We start from the raw sequence: 18,458 nt of genomic DNA on the forward strand, positions 1-18,458 counted from the left end.
ATAGAGATTTGCTTTTGTATAACTTTTATATAACATCCCCAGCAGATGTTTTAATTGGACGTAATAAAATAAAAATAATTCTAAAATCATGAGAATAAATGCAACCTGAACAATAAGCAGCACAATGGTAAGTAATGCCAGGGAACTCTGTCTCTCCTGTTCTAATAAAGTTACAGACAAAAAGGCAATGTGATGAGTGAGATTCAGTGGAATGAAAAGATTCAGGTGCTCAGTCCTGCTGAAATACTTGTCTGTGCCCTTTTGAAAATAGCAAATGTTAGAAGTTTAATGGAACGTTTAATTGTCATTTTCAAACTCTACAGTCATTGATTCAAACCTGCCTGGATCACTGTTCTGATCAGCTATCACTGTTTTGATCAAAACTGGTTGTGCAGCCTTTGAAGAGATGCACACTAGGACAACAAGTTGACTGGAGATATCTAAGAGAAAACCTCAAAGACTCGTGGCAGGCCTATCTCTATTATCAATCTAGAAGGTTATCTAAGGATAAAAAATGCACTAATTAAAACTGCAGATGCTGCTCAATCTCAGTGTTGTAAAGGTCACATATAAACCAAGTATGAGGTTAGAAAAAAATATCAAATGAGATCCACCTTTTAACCTACTCTTGTCAAGAAAAATAATGCAGGTCATCATTGACTTACACTGTCAGTAAGAAACCTGGAAATCAACAATAAATGTTATTGTGTTGTACTAGTGAGTAACAAATTAGATGTGCATTTTTTTCTACTGCAGTACATCAATTAAAAAGTCCCTAATTGTAGATATAGCAACATTACTTCCTTAAGTAGTGAGACGTATGTAGCACTTAAATGACTATTCTAGGTGAAGTACGACACAGCATAAATTACAATTTAGGGGTAACAACTTGGGGATATGCAGCAAGTATTTGAGAGTGCAATATTAAAGTACAGAAGAGTTATTTATGGTGCTAAAGAGGAAGATAAATGAGAGCAGCAAAATTGATGAGGATAAACTTGGAGTCCCTATCAGTCAAAAACCTCCTGATGAGAAAACTACTTGTATACCACAAAAGACCCATAAATTCAGAAGCTGCAAATCTAAAATCTGCATGGAAAATTCTCACATTGTATACTTGAGAGAAGAGCTCCACATAGACTGCCGGCTGTAATAAATACTTTTTCATCACAAAAGTAAGAATTTATGATTTCAACAACTGGAGTGGGTATAAAATCACTGCAACTCTATGCACTTCAACTTCAGCAGCAGAAACTCAAGCCTTAAGTTTACAACTGTATTCTTGAATTAGCTGAAATATGTGAATGCAGTTGCCCCATTAGTAATGAATGTTAGGCTGCTCACCTAAATGAACAGTTCATGGTGTGTATTGTTTTTCAGAAGGTAGCACAGGAACAGCCTAAAGATTTTTCTTCGACTGTAATCTTCTGACTAAAATATTCTAAATGCAATGATCTACTAATGCAAAGTCAGAGAGCTTGAAGGTCATAATCCACTTTTCTGAGGAATGTCATACAAGTCTGGTCTATTGAAGGGTCCAAGTTTGTCAATTAATTAAACTTTATTATCAGACACAGTGATATTCTTGATAGCAATGAGGGCTTTTTTTGTGAAAATGATGTGGTCACCTATGAGGGCAACTGAAAAGCAAAAATAATAGATAATACTGTAAACTTGAAGATTCTTAATCTTTAATAAGCAATATACAATATTTTTGTAATACATTTGTATTTATGCGATGGAGAAAGAGGTAACAAATGGAAGTTTGATGCATGGTAGAATGGGAGGAAATTATACTAGAAGTTACTAAAAGGGACAGAATTTCAATACTGATATCTAAGAGAAATCCACCACATTTATGTATATATGTTGCATTTTATCATACCTTTACTCAAAATGATGTTGCCAGGGGGTTTTAAGTTTGCTGTAAATACAAGACTTTCATATCCTATATCTGTTTTTAACATTGCATATGCTTTTTAAAATGGATGATGATGCATTTCTATCCTGCTAAGTTTTTCCAGCTCCTGTAGGAACATTCACAGTGACTGATTCCTTGCTACAGTAAGTGAAAGTTAAATGTGATAACTGAGGGTTTCACCTCCCTCCCTTTCCATGGGGAAGGGGCAGAATGTGCAAAGTCCTCTAAGGTTGTTTTGTTTCAGAGCTCGCTGTGTATCCAAACTCGCACTCCCCCATGCATCTAAGTACAGTCAGTACGTTCCCAGCTCCTCCTGCCAAGTTAAAATGAAAACGGTCTTAGTTCAGAAATGATTGAGGTGGTTTGCTCTAATCAAATTAAACCAGCCAAATGTTCCTTTCAAAGGTAACTGTCTACCCTGCAGCTGTATGCAAAATACCACATCAAATGTGAAAAAAATAGTGCTAGAATTCGACCCTTACAGTACAGTGCCGGCTCCGCGGCTGCGAGAAACAAAAGCGTCGGCGCAGCAAGGATCTGTGCTCACACAGAGCTCCTGGAAATTTGCTCAGTTAAGAAACAACCGACAAAGTACGGAAATTTCCGGTTTATAATTAATGGATTTCGGGGAGAAAGGAATTCCCTGAAGGTGTCGAACAGCAACAGGCACCTTGAGGCACTTATCGTAGTGACCACACTTCCAGCAGACATTGCAGGACTAGCCAAAAGGTCTCATAAAAGAGAAAAAAAACTCACATAGACTTTTCCATTCTATTTCTCACTTCCTTTTTGTATCTCTGTCAAAACATGTAACATTTTGCACTGACTAATGTTGCAAAAGTCCAAGCTCAGTAAGTTCCATTTAAGCTTAGTATGATTCATCTGCAATAGAATGGGGTTTTCAATCATTAACTATGGGAAACTCCTACGAAGATGAATTTTATTTGAAATTATGTTTTTTTTTTTCTAAGAAAAGATCAATTGCTTGCTTATGATAAACCAGAGAGATATCCAGTCAGTGTTAGCATTTTAAACAACATGGAACTCTGTACTATGCTTGCAAATTGATTTCAAGATATGCCAAGGAATCCCAAAACAACTCTGCTAATATCAGCAAGTTGGCTCATGCCAGTACAGCCTTCATTCCAGTAACTGAAATCATCACCTGGTCCTAAAACTAAGCGAGATGCTCCTTAGGGTAAAGAATCCTCTGCTTCTAAAATTTTAAAAATACATCTGAAGCTTCATATTAAATAGTTTATTATTACTCATATAATACAATATTCATTTTGCTTAGAGAAAACACATAAAATGTAAAGTGTGATTTTAAATGCTTGTTCAGAAGAATATTTCTTTGTGCATGATTTTAAGGATGGGAAAAAATGCTCTAAGGATACAGGTAAATAGGTAAATAGGCCAATTTAAACAATAATTTGCATGCACTATACTGATGTATCTTGAAACATCATGGAAGTCAACAGTCACATATCCACTATTTGATGATCTTCCTATCAAAACCCTCTCAAATCAGAAAAGCTTAAAGAATACTATTCTATTCTCCCTGGAAAATTCTGCATCAGTTCATCTATTGATGAACTAGAAATGTTTTTTCAGTTTAAAGGAATAGCTCATAGACAATCACGCCCTTCTAGTAAATGTATATGTATATAACAACACAGTTATGACCAATTACTGAGAATCCACTTCTCTGGCAAAACTGGAAACCAATTAGATTTCATGCGCAGGGTAAATGCTGTATGTGACAGCCACAATTTTTTTGTATGAATGGCAACTTGTATTTTTTTAGGGTTTAAGGTTATGGAACTTTATAAAATAATTTCAGAGGTTCAGAACAGAAGTAAGTCAGGTACTCATTACTAAGTAACTCAAAGATAGACACATTTAACAGCCCCTCTGGATGCCAAGTTTGGGTTACTGTATATTGCCTTTCTGCCCTATCAAGATAATTATATTACTCATTCCACATGATTTGCTTGAACTTCGAAGAGCAAAATCCTCTAGAAATAATGCTCCAGTTAGTGCAATACAAGTATTAATATCTATCATTCATATTCTTAGGTGTATGATCCCAGTCACTGTTTTGTGAGCCCTGATCAGAAAAAATCTTTGAAGTTCAATGCATACTTAATGCCATATCCATTCCTACCGGATAATGCATTAACTCACGTGACAAACTTCAAACATTTATTTGAATCCTACTGATGTAGGTACCTGAGTGACCCATTTAGCACTCAGCTAAGTGCCTGCCTGCAGCTGCTTTCTTCCAAACGCCTGGGCAGGACTGTCTGTTCTTTCCTTCTCCCTGCTCTACTCCACATCTTCATGGGCATCAAGGTACCAAGAAGCATCCTGGAAAGTTCCCGCTAATCTGCCCCTGCATGCTGGGATGTAGCATCTGCTGTCCTGCCCCTTCCATGGCTCATCCCATGTGCAGATGCCCTCCTGCTCCCAGGACAGACTGGCACAATCTGAACTGGCTCACATTTTCCCACACAAGGACTAGAAACCTCTCTTTTATAGAAAACTTAGGTTCAGTATAAAATATCATGCTTTCTGAAGAAAGCTTTCACTGCTCTCAGAAAATGGATTTCCTAGGGCTTAAAGCACTCCTCCATGCTCAATCTTTCCTTCCCCATATACTCTTATCTTGTCCTGTTTCTGGTACATTATGTATTGGAACTAAACTGTCGCATCCGTTACTAATAAACAACCCATATGGGCAGGAAGATCAGCTCTTATTTTCCCTTCACATGCTTTTCATCTTCCCCGTAGGGTTGCAGACAGGTGACTACAGGCCAGCATCCACATGCAGTCATTTCACAGCATCCTCTGGCAACCTAATGAACTTCTCCAAATGCCCCATCTATACCCCATCCAGTACAGCTCGCCCTGGCCCTCTCGCTGTTGGAGACTCCATCTCCCCGGGCAATCGCTGCCTCCGACTCCATCAGGATCACAGCGTCCCCCTCCCCAGCACACTTTGGAGCGAGGGAGCATCTCCCAGGCTGCTCCCAAGCCTGGAAATTCCTCTCTTGGCCAAAGCCCTTCCTGTCTTCAGATCCTGCCTTGAAGATCATCCTGTTTGCGTGAGACTAAAACCGACTCTGAAGCTCACTCAGTTTTTCCTTCCCATTATTCATCCACCTCTTCTATCTTAATTGAGATGAATTGGACACAGTAATCCTTTTAACGCTGAAAATTTTAAGTTTCAAGTTCCTGTTCTTCTGCCTTCCTCCGTCTCTGCAGCTTCACTTTCTACACGCATGACAATCCTGCTACCAAATAACACAGAGGTCTCCAGTGCTTTCCATCCAGGGACTTGTCACATGCCATGTAAGTGGTGCTATACAAAAATAAATTGCATTGCACCCTGTTGATCTGTAGGAATGATGTCATGCACTAAAAGTTTAACATTAGCTTGGCAGAAAAAGGAAGTAAGGAAGGAAGCAGAATTCACTGGAGACAAACGCCCCCTAAAATAGAAATGCTTTGCGGTAAGCGTTGGAACACCTCAGTCGTTTGAGAAGATCATCATTCAAGCTTAATAACAGTACAGTAATAAAGCCAATACCAGTGTTACCACGTGCTACGAAGAGAAATAAAACCAGCTACTGCGTTTTGAATTACTTCTTCCATTGTATGTTCCCATATGATTTGAACGTGATGAACAGAATAAACAAAACAACTGCAATTTCAAATTGCTTTGCACAAGCACTTCACTATGCACCAAGGAGTTATTACATATATATTCTGAATGCCTCTGTATCAGGGGGATCTTAAGACACTTATGGAAAAGATACCTCCATCTTGGTATATGCAGTTCAAAGACCCAGACCTATACGTGCTGCTGGGGTCTGGAGCAGAGTCAAACACTGGATCTATGTCTGTGCACGGCGGGACGGGAGCCCCGTACGCAGCCCCCCTGCCCGCCACGCTCAGCTTCCCTGCCAAGGGCATCAGTTGGGGCGCTCCATGAAACACCCATGTGCAAAGCAAAAGATAAGAGGTGAGGATCGCTGGACTGCCAAAGAAGGGAAAAAACAACATAGAGCTGTACTGCAGAGTGGAGTCCACAGTAGCGTCTACGTTTCATCAGCTAAAAAGTAACATAAGACATGGAACAACGCAGAACTGGGCAAATAAATGCCATAACTGCTGGGTTTCCTACAGACTTCTCCCTGTAAAAAACAGATTGAGGAATAAAGTTATGCTTCCAGATCGTTATGTTGAGCAGAAGTCATTTATCTGGGCTACCTATTCTGCAAGTTAAGAAAAAGGAGAGAATTATGATTTTAAATTCCTTATTATATAGCAATTAGCATGTTGTTGAACGGCAAGACTTCTAACCCTTATTTTTGAAATAATATCCCAGGTCAGATTATATTCCAATAGATTATACTCCAGTATTTTCCTGGTTGTTTTAAAACATAAGACCTACTAACCCACACAAATACCCGAAGAAAGTTAGATTTATCAATAAACAAACAAACAAACAAACAAACAAAAACATCAGAAAGCAAAACTTCAGAGTTTTGCAGCTTCGCTCTGTTGCTTAACGTTCTGTTGAATATATGTGTATAGATATGCTAGAAAAGAAACACTGCAGAACTACAGTATTCCCTCTTATATACGTCCTTTCTAGAGTGCAACTTTAGAGTTTGATGAGCGGTTAACATCAGAGGAAAATTATTCATCTGATTGCCATCAGGAGAGATATAACATGGACACAGTATAGTGCTGAATTTAACATTAAAATCACAAGAAGAATTTTTACAAATATATTGCAGCAGGGAATACTCCCAGTTTTACACACAGGAATTTCCTGAATCTAATATGTCATTTATTCCTGGCGAAGTCTGTCCTTTGTCTACATACATTTCATTTCTTCCTAAAGAGAACAGCACTAAATTACATAAGCGCTGGACCAATTTTTGCCAGGTTTAACTACTGCACAGAGTAGAATTTTAATAAAGTATTTCATCGTATTATCTGAAAGGTAAGCTAGAGAAGAACCTCTATTATCCTTCCACTTACACAGGACATTTCATAGACTAGAGTATACTTTATTTTAAACAAATCACTGTAACATTTGCTCTTGAAGAGTGGCTGTTTTTTGTTTTGTGGAGGTAAATAGAACAGGCTAAGGTGTCCTGATGTAGGCAACTTTTAAAAAAGCGCAAATGTGAACAGGAGAATATTTTAAGTACAAACCAATTATCCTCATGTGTTTCTCTGTGTTGATTTTTGACAGTTTTATGAAATTCTGGAGCAGTCTGTCAGCCTTTACTCTCTTTATAGTCAATGTTCAGAGAGTTTCACTACCATCATATTTTTGCTAAGGAACAGACTTTTTCCCTTCTAACCTTTCCTCTCTTTTTGTTTGATTTTGCAGTGAAGTTTTAACTAATTTCACTGTCTTTTATAGGAAAGTGACTGTGCATCAGCCTATTGCATTGCTATGGAAATGACAGACTTTGACAGAAGCCAAAGCTATAATAACTAGCAAGAAGTAGCACTAAAAAAAAAAAAATCTAAATTTATTCTAGGCTATTTAGACATTTCTTCCTTAGGACTAAAATTCTCTTCCAGCCCCAATGACAAGTAGTAGAAATCAGTTTTGGTACTAACAGCTTCTCAGGCTCTCACAGGAAGGGAATCTAAGCCCAGCTTGACCATCCTGGGCCAGAGAAGCTGCTCGTCCCATATCATGGCTCCATCCCAAGTGAACCATGGAGCTACATCTAGCTGGGTCTTTACTGCACCACGTCTTCTTCACATTGAACACTACTTCTTGGGGACAAAATAAGCCCTGGATTGCTGAGCTCACCACTATATTCTCTGGAAAAGTCCAGTTCTACCATTCCAGCACAACAAGATGCAGCAACTGCAGTTGCCATCAACTGAAGCCACAATATCCCAGCAAGCCTGCTCAGCAGCACAGATCATATGGGCCTCAATTATTTTGTCTAAATTTTGACTCACTAGGGTGACTATCAGTTTTCACTGAACAACTTGTGTATCACACATGTCATTACTCAGAGATAACTGATCCCACATTGTATTTGCATTTCTCACTTATTTGTCCATAGCTAATTGCCTGCAATATTCTGAAAAAAAAATCAACTTTTTCTTCACAAAAAAATCTGTTCTCATATATTTGTGGTTTTGCTAAAGTGCTCTGAAAGTGATGCACCTTTTAATGTAGTATTTAGACAATGCATGTGCCATGACTTGCATTTACTAACCTTGCCATGATACCAGTTTCCCAAATGCAGTGACAATGAACATTTTTGTACGCAAAATATATTCATTAATTGAGTACAGCTAGGTCAGCTGCACAAAACTGCAGTTCTTCATTTACAGTATGCCCTTTTCTGAGTATATTTACATAATACAAAAATAGTCCCCTAATTTTAATAAATTGCAAACTATTTTACCATATTTTGTAACAGAACTGAGGCATTTAAGTATTTTTAAGTAACTTTTCATTACAAGGAAATGACTTCAAAAGTTCTGAAATGCTAGTTGTAGCTTCCCTTGCTCTACAGATAACAAATGTGCATCACAGAGATGATCTTTTACACAGCATCCTTTTCATTTTGGAAGAGAGGATGTTTGAAATTGCTTCTTTTACTCCCCTATTTGTTTTCAGAAAAGATTAAAAAGATATTAAAAAAAATCTGACACTTTATCTGGAAAGATCCAGATGAACTGACAAAGAAAAAAGTAATAAATTTTGCAATATTTGATTATTCCTCAACAAGCATTGCAATTTTCAAATATGTAAATGTCTAAACCTGGACACCTAAATCCATTATTTACGCTCAGAAATTAATGGCTCGAATTTTAGAGATTTTAAGAACTCTCAGTCATCTCTACTGCCAAGAAAGTGAGAAGTTGTGCACCGTCCTCTGTAAGCCAAGTCACTTGTTTCAGTACCCAAACACGGTATGTTGCTCATGCTAAAATCCCACTTTTGAAATTTATTTTCAAAGCCTTTGGCACTGCTAACTGCCACTCAAAATAATGGTTATTAATCAAATAGTAGATTTGTTTGATTAGCAATGGAAAAGGGTGAGCTGCAGTCTGCATCCTGTTGCTCACTGCAGGGATCTATGACTTCCTACCAGCTCATTCCATACTTTAGAATATAAACTTTCTCAGTGTGGGGAAAAATAACTGTGTTCGACTGCATTGCCTTTAAAAAGAAAAGAGAAGTAAGAAAAATGAATTTATCTCAAATGATTCTCTTTTGCACTTTAATTATTTCCTGTCCTGCCTTTCCTCTTGCAGCTCCTATAAAAACCCTCATCTCACACCTTAAAACAAGCATGAGGATCACAGCGACAAGCCAGTTTGAACTTCACCTCTGGCATCAGAGTTTCTCTAGACCTGAAAGAGACTTGGCATTAGTAAAGCACAGAATATTTTCCTTTTGCCATTTAAGGTGCACATACAATAATATTCCTCCTAATACTGCATCATTGCCTAGATGCAGACCAGTCTCAAACTACTGCATACTGGGATATCTGCAAAGTGAAGCTTTTTTGGTAAAGTTCACTGCAATAAAAGAGATGCTCATGGGATGCTACAGGTTGCCAGAGAAATCTATAGCAAAATCATCTTCCAAAACGTCTGCTCAATCTAAGGTATGACCACGCAGTGAATCTGAATTTGAAGCACAGAGCCAGAATGAAATACATTATAGAGCAGGAAAAGCCCCCTACAGTGTTCCAGCAAAAAAAAAAAAAAGTCATGGAAAAGAATCCCTCCATATTTTATGTTTCCTTCACCATGAATGTGAAAAGTTCAGTAAAGTGTTTAATTAAGCCAGAGACAACATGCTCGACTTTTCTGGTTACACAAGAATGTAGCAGCTTATGTCAGGGCCAGCATTACCCTTGATAGCATCTGTTCCAGCAACGGGTCATTTAGTCAGGGCTTACTCCCGTGCCAGTGGCACCACTCGGCCGGCATTGTGTCCTTCTTAACCGCTGTAGCAGAGCCACCCGGGCTGGGTGAAACCCGTGACAGCGAGGCAGCTCTGAATCGCATGACTTCCCAAAGCACCAGCTTCCCGGCTGTCACTCCTGGGCAGCACCATGCACGTCTGCAAAGCCACCTGAGAAGGCAGCACACGCTTGGCCGCAGCACAGTGACAACATTGCAAGCTGGTTGCTTGCGTCACCCACGTGCCCGGCCTGGGGGCTGGTCCACGACAGCCGCGCACCCACCATGTGAGGGCCCTGCTGAGCAGGACGCCCGCCCCGCCGCTCACCTGACCACGTTGGGGTGCTCGAAGGTCTCCAGGTGCCTGAGCACGGCCACCTCGCGGATGGTGGAGAGCGGCATGCCCTCCTCGCTCGTCTGCACCCGCACCCGCTTCAGCGCCACGAAGCGGCCGCCGTTCTTCAAGTCTCGTGCCTTGAACACCTTGCCGTAGGCTCCCTCGCCGATCTCGGCCACGCATTCGTACTGCTGGTCGGCCAGGTTCGTGCCGTCCTTATCCATGCTGGCACCGCTGCTCTCCGTCCCACGCCCGCACTGCCTCAGGCAGCGGCTGCCGCTCTCGCCCACTTCCCAAAACTAGTATTTTGCTCGTGCTGCCAGACGCGCCACACGGCCGGTACCTCTGCTTGAGGAGCAGCAGGACGTCCTTGCCCTCTGGCTCCCGTCCTTCGGGCCCCGATGTGCCTCCTGCCTCTGCTGCCAGGAGCTACCACGCAGTTCTGGGGAGCATGGTGTGCGCAAAGCCACCGAGAGCTGAGGGACAAAGCAAGCGAGAACAGAGAGTTAGGCCTGGGCTGTCTCCTGCCCTCCACCTTCTGCTGCAGCACATGCGACTCCCTGCAAACTTTCAGTTTATCTCATTACTTTGCATGGTTTAAAACTGAGAAAATGAAGCCCATCTACCGCAAAGCAAAAGTGGTGCAAAGGAACAGCACGACATGAACCACGAGGCTGACAACTTATCAACGCCTTGGCATAGCTGATACAACACTACACAGCTACCATGGTCTGCAGTGCTGGCTACATCACACACCTGCCCTCTTTGGAATTTTAGTGAGCAATGGGCTTAATATCCCCTGAGACATGGACGCCAGAGCTGACTCTGCATGTGTGGTCCAGGAGCTTCTATCAGGGCTGTAGGACTCCAAAATCTATTCAATGCTGCATGGTGGAGCCCTTGAAATATACCCCACGCTATATTACTGTTACTTATTTACAGTACTTAGAAATCTCAGCCTTGATCTATTCTCCCATGTGCCAGGCACTGCACAAACATGTTGCAAAAGACAAATTTCTGCCTCAAAAAGCCTGTGGGGAGAAGAAATACATATATAAAAACACATAATAATAATGTGCTACTATTGTGCTGAGCTATTTTCTGAAGCACACACTGCAGCAAAGTTACAGCCATGCAAGAGCCTTGGCCACGCACAGCTCTCGCTGGATGTGCAAGGGGCAGCCCGGCGCTGCGCGCTGCGAGCTCGGGCGCGCGAGGAACGCGCTCGCGGGAGCAGCGTGGCCCGCTGGGCAGCGCACGAGGCTGGCGATGAAAGAGCCCGCGTGGGCACCCTGCCACCGCCGGCGCCGCCGCCTGCAGCCCTGCGGGAAACGCGCTCCCCTCGCCCCAGCTCCGCACCCATCCTCCCCGGCCCCCTCTAATATCCTGGTCCCGCGGCTGCAGCCCCCTCCTAAGCTGCATTTTCCCCGCGCCACCCGCAACGAGAGCCCGCGCGTGGAGCCCCAAGCGCAATCAAGCGCAGCCGCTCTCACACCTTGGCCGGCGCCGCAAGGCAGAGGCGCAACGCGCAGCGCGGCTCCGTGCGCGGCGCTCCGCGCTTCTCCGCGGCGGCCCCGCGGGCTGCAGCCCCCCTCGAGGAGCCCGTCCCGCCGGGGCCGCCCCGCTCCGCTCCGCGCCGCCCCGCGTGGGCACCTGCCCCGGGCGGCCGCGGGGCCGCCGCTCCGCGCACGGCGCCGCGGGGCCGGCTCGTGCGTGGGGCGCCCCCCGGCGGCAGCGGCTCGCGGGCCGCGCGTGTGCGTGGCCGCGGGGGTGGCGCGCGCTGGAAAGTTACGGGCTCGGGGGGCTGCGGCCGCCCTCGCAGTGCCCACGCGGCGGGGGAACTCGGGCGGCGCGCGGGGCCCCGCGGAGCCCCCACGGCTCCACCGCGCGCGGGGAGGGGGGAGGACGCGGGGGGACCCCCCGCCTCCCCAGAGGCGCCCCCGCCCCCCCGCCCGGACCCGCACGCCGCGTGGACGCCCCACGGGGGCAGCGGCCACCCGCGGGCTCCGGCGGGCGGTGTGTGGGCCGCGGCTGCGCGCAGCACATGGGCGCTGCCGCGTTACCTGCTCTGCTGCCTCCGCCGCCACCGGCTCCCCAAATAATCTCCAGCCCCGGGGCTGGGGGGTGGGGGGAGGAAGGGGTGAGCCCTCCCTAAAACAAACCTCCCGTGGAGCGAGGCGGGGAGTGCAGCCGGCCGGGGGCTGCCCCTTCACATGGCGACGTCTCCGGCAGGTCCCGGCAGCGGCCCCCCGGGCCACACAGGTAGCGGCTGCTGCGCGCCCGGGCCGCCCGCCGAGCGCATCCTCCCGGCCCCGGCCCCGGCCCCGGCCCCGGCCCGCGGGGGGCGACTGCCCTCGCGCCCCAGCCCGCAGCTCCCGCCCCTGCCCGGCCCGGGCAACGCGGGGGAAAATAAAAAATAAAATAAATGGAAAAAAAAAAAAAGAGTGAAAATCAAGCCCTCGGGCGCGATCCCCGCGCGGGCGGCCCTGCCGCACTCGGGACCGGCTCCGGCCCCGGCCCGGGCGGCCGCTCTCCCGGCGCTGCCGCCTCCGCTCCGCTCCGCGCTCGCCGCGCGGCCTCTCTGCAGCCTGCGAGCAGCAGCAGCAGCCGCTTGCTGCCTTTTTTTTTTTTTTTTTTCCCTCTCCTCAACTTTTTTTTTCCCTTGCTTTCCCACGCTGGCTGAATGTGACTTGACCCCGTTTCAAAAAAGTTTGACATAGTGCTTCAACATTTCCGCATTCCTCCGCGACTACAAAGGCTGCAGCCGCCTCCTTCTGCTTTCTGTCTCTGCTCTCTGTCTTCACACTCAATGAAATCCTTCATGTGCCTCTGCCAAAGGCGGCCGCAGAGCGCAAGGGTCGCGGCGGCCCGAGGCGCCCCGGGGCGGGGCGGGGGAGCCCGGCCCGGCCCGGCCCGGCCCGGCCCGGCCCGCGGTGCTGGGCGCTGCGCGGCCGCGGGCGCCGCCGACTGCGGCCGCACCGAGGAGCGGGGCTCGGGGCTGCGCCCGAGCGAGGGGGAAATAGACTTTGCTATTCATGCAAGGCGCGGGGAAATGGCCTTTCCCCCCCCCCCCTTTTTTTTCTCCCCTTGGGAAATAAATTCCACCCCCCAACCCCCCGATAAACGCCACTTCTTGAGGCTTTTGCTGCTTTTCATTCAGAGAGAGCGCAGGGCTCTGGCAGGAAGTGAGCACCCATGAATGCTTTCGGGAAGCGGCAAGAAACTTCTTTGCTGAAGACAAAAACAGAAAAAAAAAAAAGAAAAAAAAAACGTGCAAAGTTTTTGCCCCAAAGGGCTTGTGGTGAGGGAGGCCTGGGGGTGCAGGACCCCGACGCACTCAATGTCTTGTATGCGGTCACTTCCGACAAACAGTGAAATTCCCCACAGAAAAAAAAAAAAAAACAAAAAAATCCCCCGTCAGATGCCCACAGATCTCCCCGTGCACCTGGAGTGCCCAGTTCCCCTTCTGTGTGGCTGCCACCTCCCAGCAAACGCTTTCCTGGCCCCCACAGGAGGCAAAGGCAGGGACAGCAGAGCCACCACAGCAACCGGTCTGGTCCTGGTCAAATTAGGAGGGAGTTTCCCCCTCTTACAGCGGGAAATGTGACTGAATTCAGTGGCTTTAGGGACCTGCCAAAAGCTTTGCCTTGGATGCTGTAAAATGCTCAGATTAACACAGACAGTGGATCGAATACTGCGCAAACTACACGAATTCAGGTCAGGAAGAAGCATATGTTATATATATAATATAAGCACATATATAATATAAAAAAATTTACTCTGTCTGAATTCACGGCTCTCCCTAGCTGACTTGAAATCCCATAAAATTTGCTGCCCTGGCTTCAAACGGGACAGCAGCAATTCCACGTGTGCTACCTGTTTTTGGGGATGCGGAAGCAGCACTGGGGGTCAGGGAGCTGGCTGGGAGCAGAGCAGAGCCCTCTGATTTCCCTGGAGAAAAAGGGAGCTGACACTAATGACCCCTTTGAGGAAAAGGCCAGTGTCATGTGAATGTTTGCAACAAAACATGCATGTATTGCAAGAGTTTAATTTTGAAAAAAAGAAAAAAAAAAGGTTTTGCAATATACTTTATTTCCAATATATTTTATTTCCAGTTGCAGAAATTCCTCATCAGCTTGCTGAAGTACAGGATTTAAAAGAAATATAAATACTCCCAAACTGCTAAACCTTTAAACAAGAAATTAGCAAATATTGAAATACACAGATCAAATCTTCTTCAGAAAGATGTGAAAAATCACATTGCATTATGAGCTTCACATGTGCATACGTTACTTTGTTCTTTGATTTGTAATATTTATGGCTTTCTCAAATGCATGATGTTTGCCTTTTTATTTTATTTTTATATTTTTATTCTTCCTAATCTTTATGGAACTGTAACAAGCTTGGTGCTGCAAATCATCCTCAGGTTCACTTCTGAGGAAGGATAAACAACAACTTTTGTTGCTGCCTCCCCCTGCAGATCTCTGATACCTTTTATTTCCAGGTGGACAAGTGACTGAGGTGGGGGCTGAGTTTTTTGGACAAGCAAATGTACAAGTTAATGTTCAGGATGGACTTGGAAGAGAGAATTCTGCAGTCCCCTGATTTTTTCCCTTGCATTCACATTTTATATTCTGTTAATAAACACAGTGCCTCATAAGCTAATATTTTATCCTATGCTCTCCCAAAATCTTTTCTGGAAAATATATGTTATGGTCCTGTCAGCTAGAAGTGTTGTCTGCATTTCTGTGAAGTCAGAAGAAGCCGTGGAAGATTTTAAGGCTCCTTCTATCAAGCTGAGTAAGTGTAAAACACCGAAGTGCCACGGAGTCAACATGACTTTAAATGATACTAAATTTTTTTCAGGGAGTTTTTCATAGACCGATGAGAAAATTTCTTTCCTTTTCTCCATCAGTAAGACCAGACAATTTAACTACTTGGTGTCACAAAGCAGCCATACAAACCTCTAAAAAGACCTGAACCAGTTTTCTTTTTCTGAAAGTTATGTGATGTCGGGAAGACATTTAAAAACATCGTTTCATATAAACATTCAAATAAAATAGATTGTACTACCAGGAATTCGTTTTACAGGATGAAATTACTTACCTGAACTGGATGGATACTTTGAAAATTTTAAATCTATTACCTCTGTTTTTAAGTTGAGAGTTAAGAAGATGCTGCAAATAATAAACTCTTTAAAAATGGTGTACATCATAAAAGCAGTCTCTTTTAAATCAAGATTTTTTTCTCTTTATAACAATCTTTTACAAATGTTTAATGTTTCGTTTTCATAAAAGCAATATTCTACATTTAACAGTTCTGATTCAGAGCAGCTGAGCATGCATTTTATTTTCTATCAACAACAGAGGTTTTTCTGCACAGAATTTAGTATATTCTGTATTTACATTATTGCTGAAAATACCTTCATTAAAATTAATGAAGTTAAATTTAGAAATTTACATCTAACTTGAGTAATTAATGCTTTAATAAATTCAACAAATAATGTTATGAAATTAAGTCAGAATAACATTTGTTGCTATTTCTAAATATTTTCTAAGAAATATTCATTGTGCTAGAAAAACAAAACTTCGGGAATGCAAATGTAAAGAGGAAGAAAAGAAATCTCCATCTGCATCAGCGCTTCTCCTGTTTCCCATCAGCTTAGTGAAATTGTTTTATGATCTTTTCCAATTCTAGCATGTTCTAATTATTGTGTTTATTAAATAACACTGAAAAAGAAAAACAACTTATAATGAAACACACTTGAAACAAAAAAAGTCTAATGTGTTATTTGAAGTAAATAAAATGTGAAATTGAACCACACTGAAACTAAGATTAAACTCATATAGTATGATGAAAAATAATCGTACTCATAAAATGAAGTCTGTCATGTTTTGCTGGAAATAATGAATAAGTCAGTGGTGTGGAAATGGATAACAAGCAATTACCAGAATGAGTGTGCAGCAGTTGATTAAAATAAGCTGGTAGTGGGCAATACCAAGAAATGTTATGAATAGACTAAGATTTTCAGAAAGGATGAGACACAATGTGTTGTTTTGTTTTGTGCATTTTATCTGCGTTTCGGGAAGAGTTTGAGCTTCTGCTGGGGATTCCTTGGTTTGATCTTACAAGAAGCGTTTGACAAAAGAGTGTGAAACTTGCTTGTCAGGTTGCATATTTTTGGGAAAGTTTTTGGAAACTAACTCACTCTGATTACTGTGTTCTTGCTGTCGGCTTTTTTTTGTTAAGTTGCATCCTCAGTTTTGATTGATAGGATTTTAACCAATTTTGCTTGGCATTTATTCTCAAGAAAACACCTTCAGAGATGAGGGACTAACTATTGTAGGAGAGAAAAAAATCAATGGAGAACATGAATATTAAGAAGCTGTGATATCTAGAATTCGTTCTAATACAGTAGCATGAAAACAGCTTTTTAGAAATCCACTTCAGTCAACAGAAAGGGGTCTTAGAAACAAAACAATTAGTAGTAATATTTCTTAGAAAATTATCCCTAAAAACAGATTTTAGATGCCATATCTCAGACTGAACTTCGGAAATAATTTTTTCCATCTATTATCAGCTGTGTTAAATATGTGTGAAAATGCAATATAAATGTACACTAAATATTTTAAAGCGACTTTTAAGGAAGCATAGGTAAAATAAGGCAGGTGTTTCAAATACGTTTCAACATTAAGAATCTGCTCCAGTAAGACATATTCAAATAGTTTAATCATGTACCTTCTTAAACACCTGAATCAGAACACAAAAAATCAAAGTCATATAGATAGAAAAATAATTTATTAAGATTCACAAAATGTTTTAACTAATCCAGGTGACAGAAAAGACCATCTACCTCCTGTGAAACGTATGCAACCACTGTCCAATTGGCAGTGATTAAGGTATCAATGCCAATTACAGTCGGACTGTTTAGTTTATTTTTCTTTCAGTTGGAACCTTTGTTTGGAGTTGGTGATTTTGTGGGATGGGAGCAATAAGCTCTGCTGCAAGGCTGTTGCTTGGTGGTGCAAAGACCACTGATGCTGGGCGCTCAGGTGCCCACCTTTGCTCGTATTTGCCCGTGTCCGCCTTGGAATTGCCTGTCACAGGGTGGTCGAGGCGACCACGTGCCGCATGTGCCTGTGAGATCTGCAGGCACTGGGGCTACGCTTGTCCAGGGCATTCCTGGGAATGCACCTGGCTGAAGCCACCTGGCTGGCACGTTGGCTTCTCCGGTTCTTCAGGTATTAGCCGGAGAGGTTCGGCAGCTGGAAAGATGACTTTGGGGGGTTATTATGCAATGGAAGATGAAAGGCAAAATGCCCATTGAGGGAAAATAAAAAGAAATCAGAGAGAAAAAAGGCATAAAAGCAGCAAAACCCGTGTTTCTGCAGCCCTGCTCCTCCGGCCTGGCTGCGGCGCGGGGGCTCCCACAGCCGGGCTGTGCGGCCGGGCTCGCCAAGCCCCCGGCAGCCGGCCCAGAGGGAAGCGCGCCAGCGGCTGCTGGGGGCCAGCGGGACGAGGTGGCTCCCGAGGAGCCTGGCCATCTCCCATCTGTGCTCCCAGGCTGGGCGCGACCACGGGATTAAGCCTCTGGGATGGGGCTCGGAGGGAGCAGAGGCATCGGCCACCCTGCAGCTGGCGACACATGACACAGGACATGGCAGAAAGCTGACTCTGTGTTTTAGTCTCTTCCAAGGGTTTTCCCTGAGTTTCTGTCACTGCTTGCTGGCATGGTACCCTTCCATACTTCTCTGTAGCAATATTTGCCATGGGTAAGATTCTTCCTCTTCCTTTATGTTGTATTTCTGTGCTGGAGTGGCTCTTACACCTGCTTTAGCCAAGTGGGTGCAGATATTCACTGTGTGTGGCCATACCCATTTTCTTCCCACATTCTGCAGACTGTTTCTACCTAGACAGCGTTTTCTGCTCAGCAGAGGAGCAGAGCCAGCTCTTCAGCTGCACCAGTCGATGTTGGCCCTGGGAGCATCCAAGTCAGCCCCATGCGCAATCCGTACGCAAGAGCCTGGCCGGTCCCTCTGTTGTGCATCGTCCTCACTCGAACAAGCAACTTCCAGGGCTCCCTAGTGCAGTGCGGCTGTGATCTGAAGAGCTGGCCACAAAAAGCAAGACTGCCCAGCTGATCTGGCCCTAGGAAACAGAGCCCTGTCTGGCAGTGAAAGGGACTAACACAACATTTTATACTTTCTTTTTCTTTTAACGTTACACAGA

At 44.2% G+C, this 18,458-nt stretch overlaps 1 protein-coding gene across 1 annotated transcript in view; it reads right to left on the reverse strand.

Moving 5' to 3' along the window:
• Positions 1 to 10,475, reverse strand: part of LOC148592835 (cyclin-dependent kinase 6-like) — a 46,987-nt gene extending 36,512 nt beyond the window's left edge. Inside the window, exon 1 of the mRNA XM_088533446.1 lies at positions 10,221 to 10,475. Within this exon, the coding sequence (XP_088389572.1) occupies positions 10,221 to 10,453 (233 nt within the window). The 5' untranslated portion in view covers positions 10,454 to 10,475. The remainder of the gene's footprint in view (positions 1 to 10,220) is intronic.
• Between the last annotated feature and the right edge of the window lie 7,983 nt (positions 10,476 to 18,458).

The sequence above is a fragment of the Tinamus guttatus genome, unplaced genomic scaffold, assembly GCF_059628265.1.
Source record: "Tinamus guttatus ecotype Peru unplaced genomic scaffold, ASM5962826v1 Tinamus_guttatus_pri_ptg000503l, whole genome shotgun sequence".
NCBI lineage: Eukaryota > Metazoa > Chordata > Aves > Tinamiformes > Tinamidae > Tinamus > Tinamus guttatus.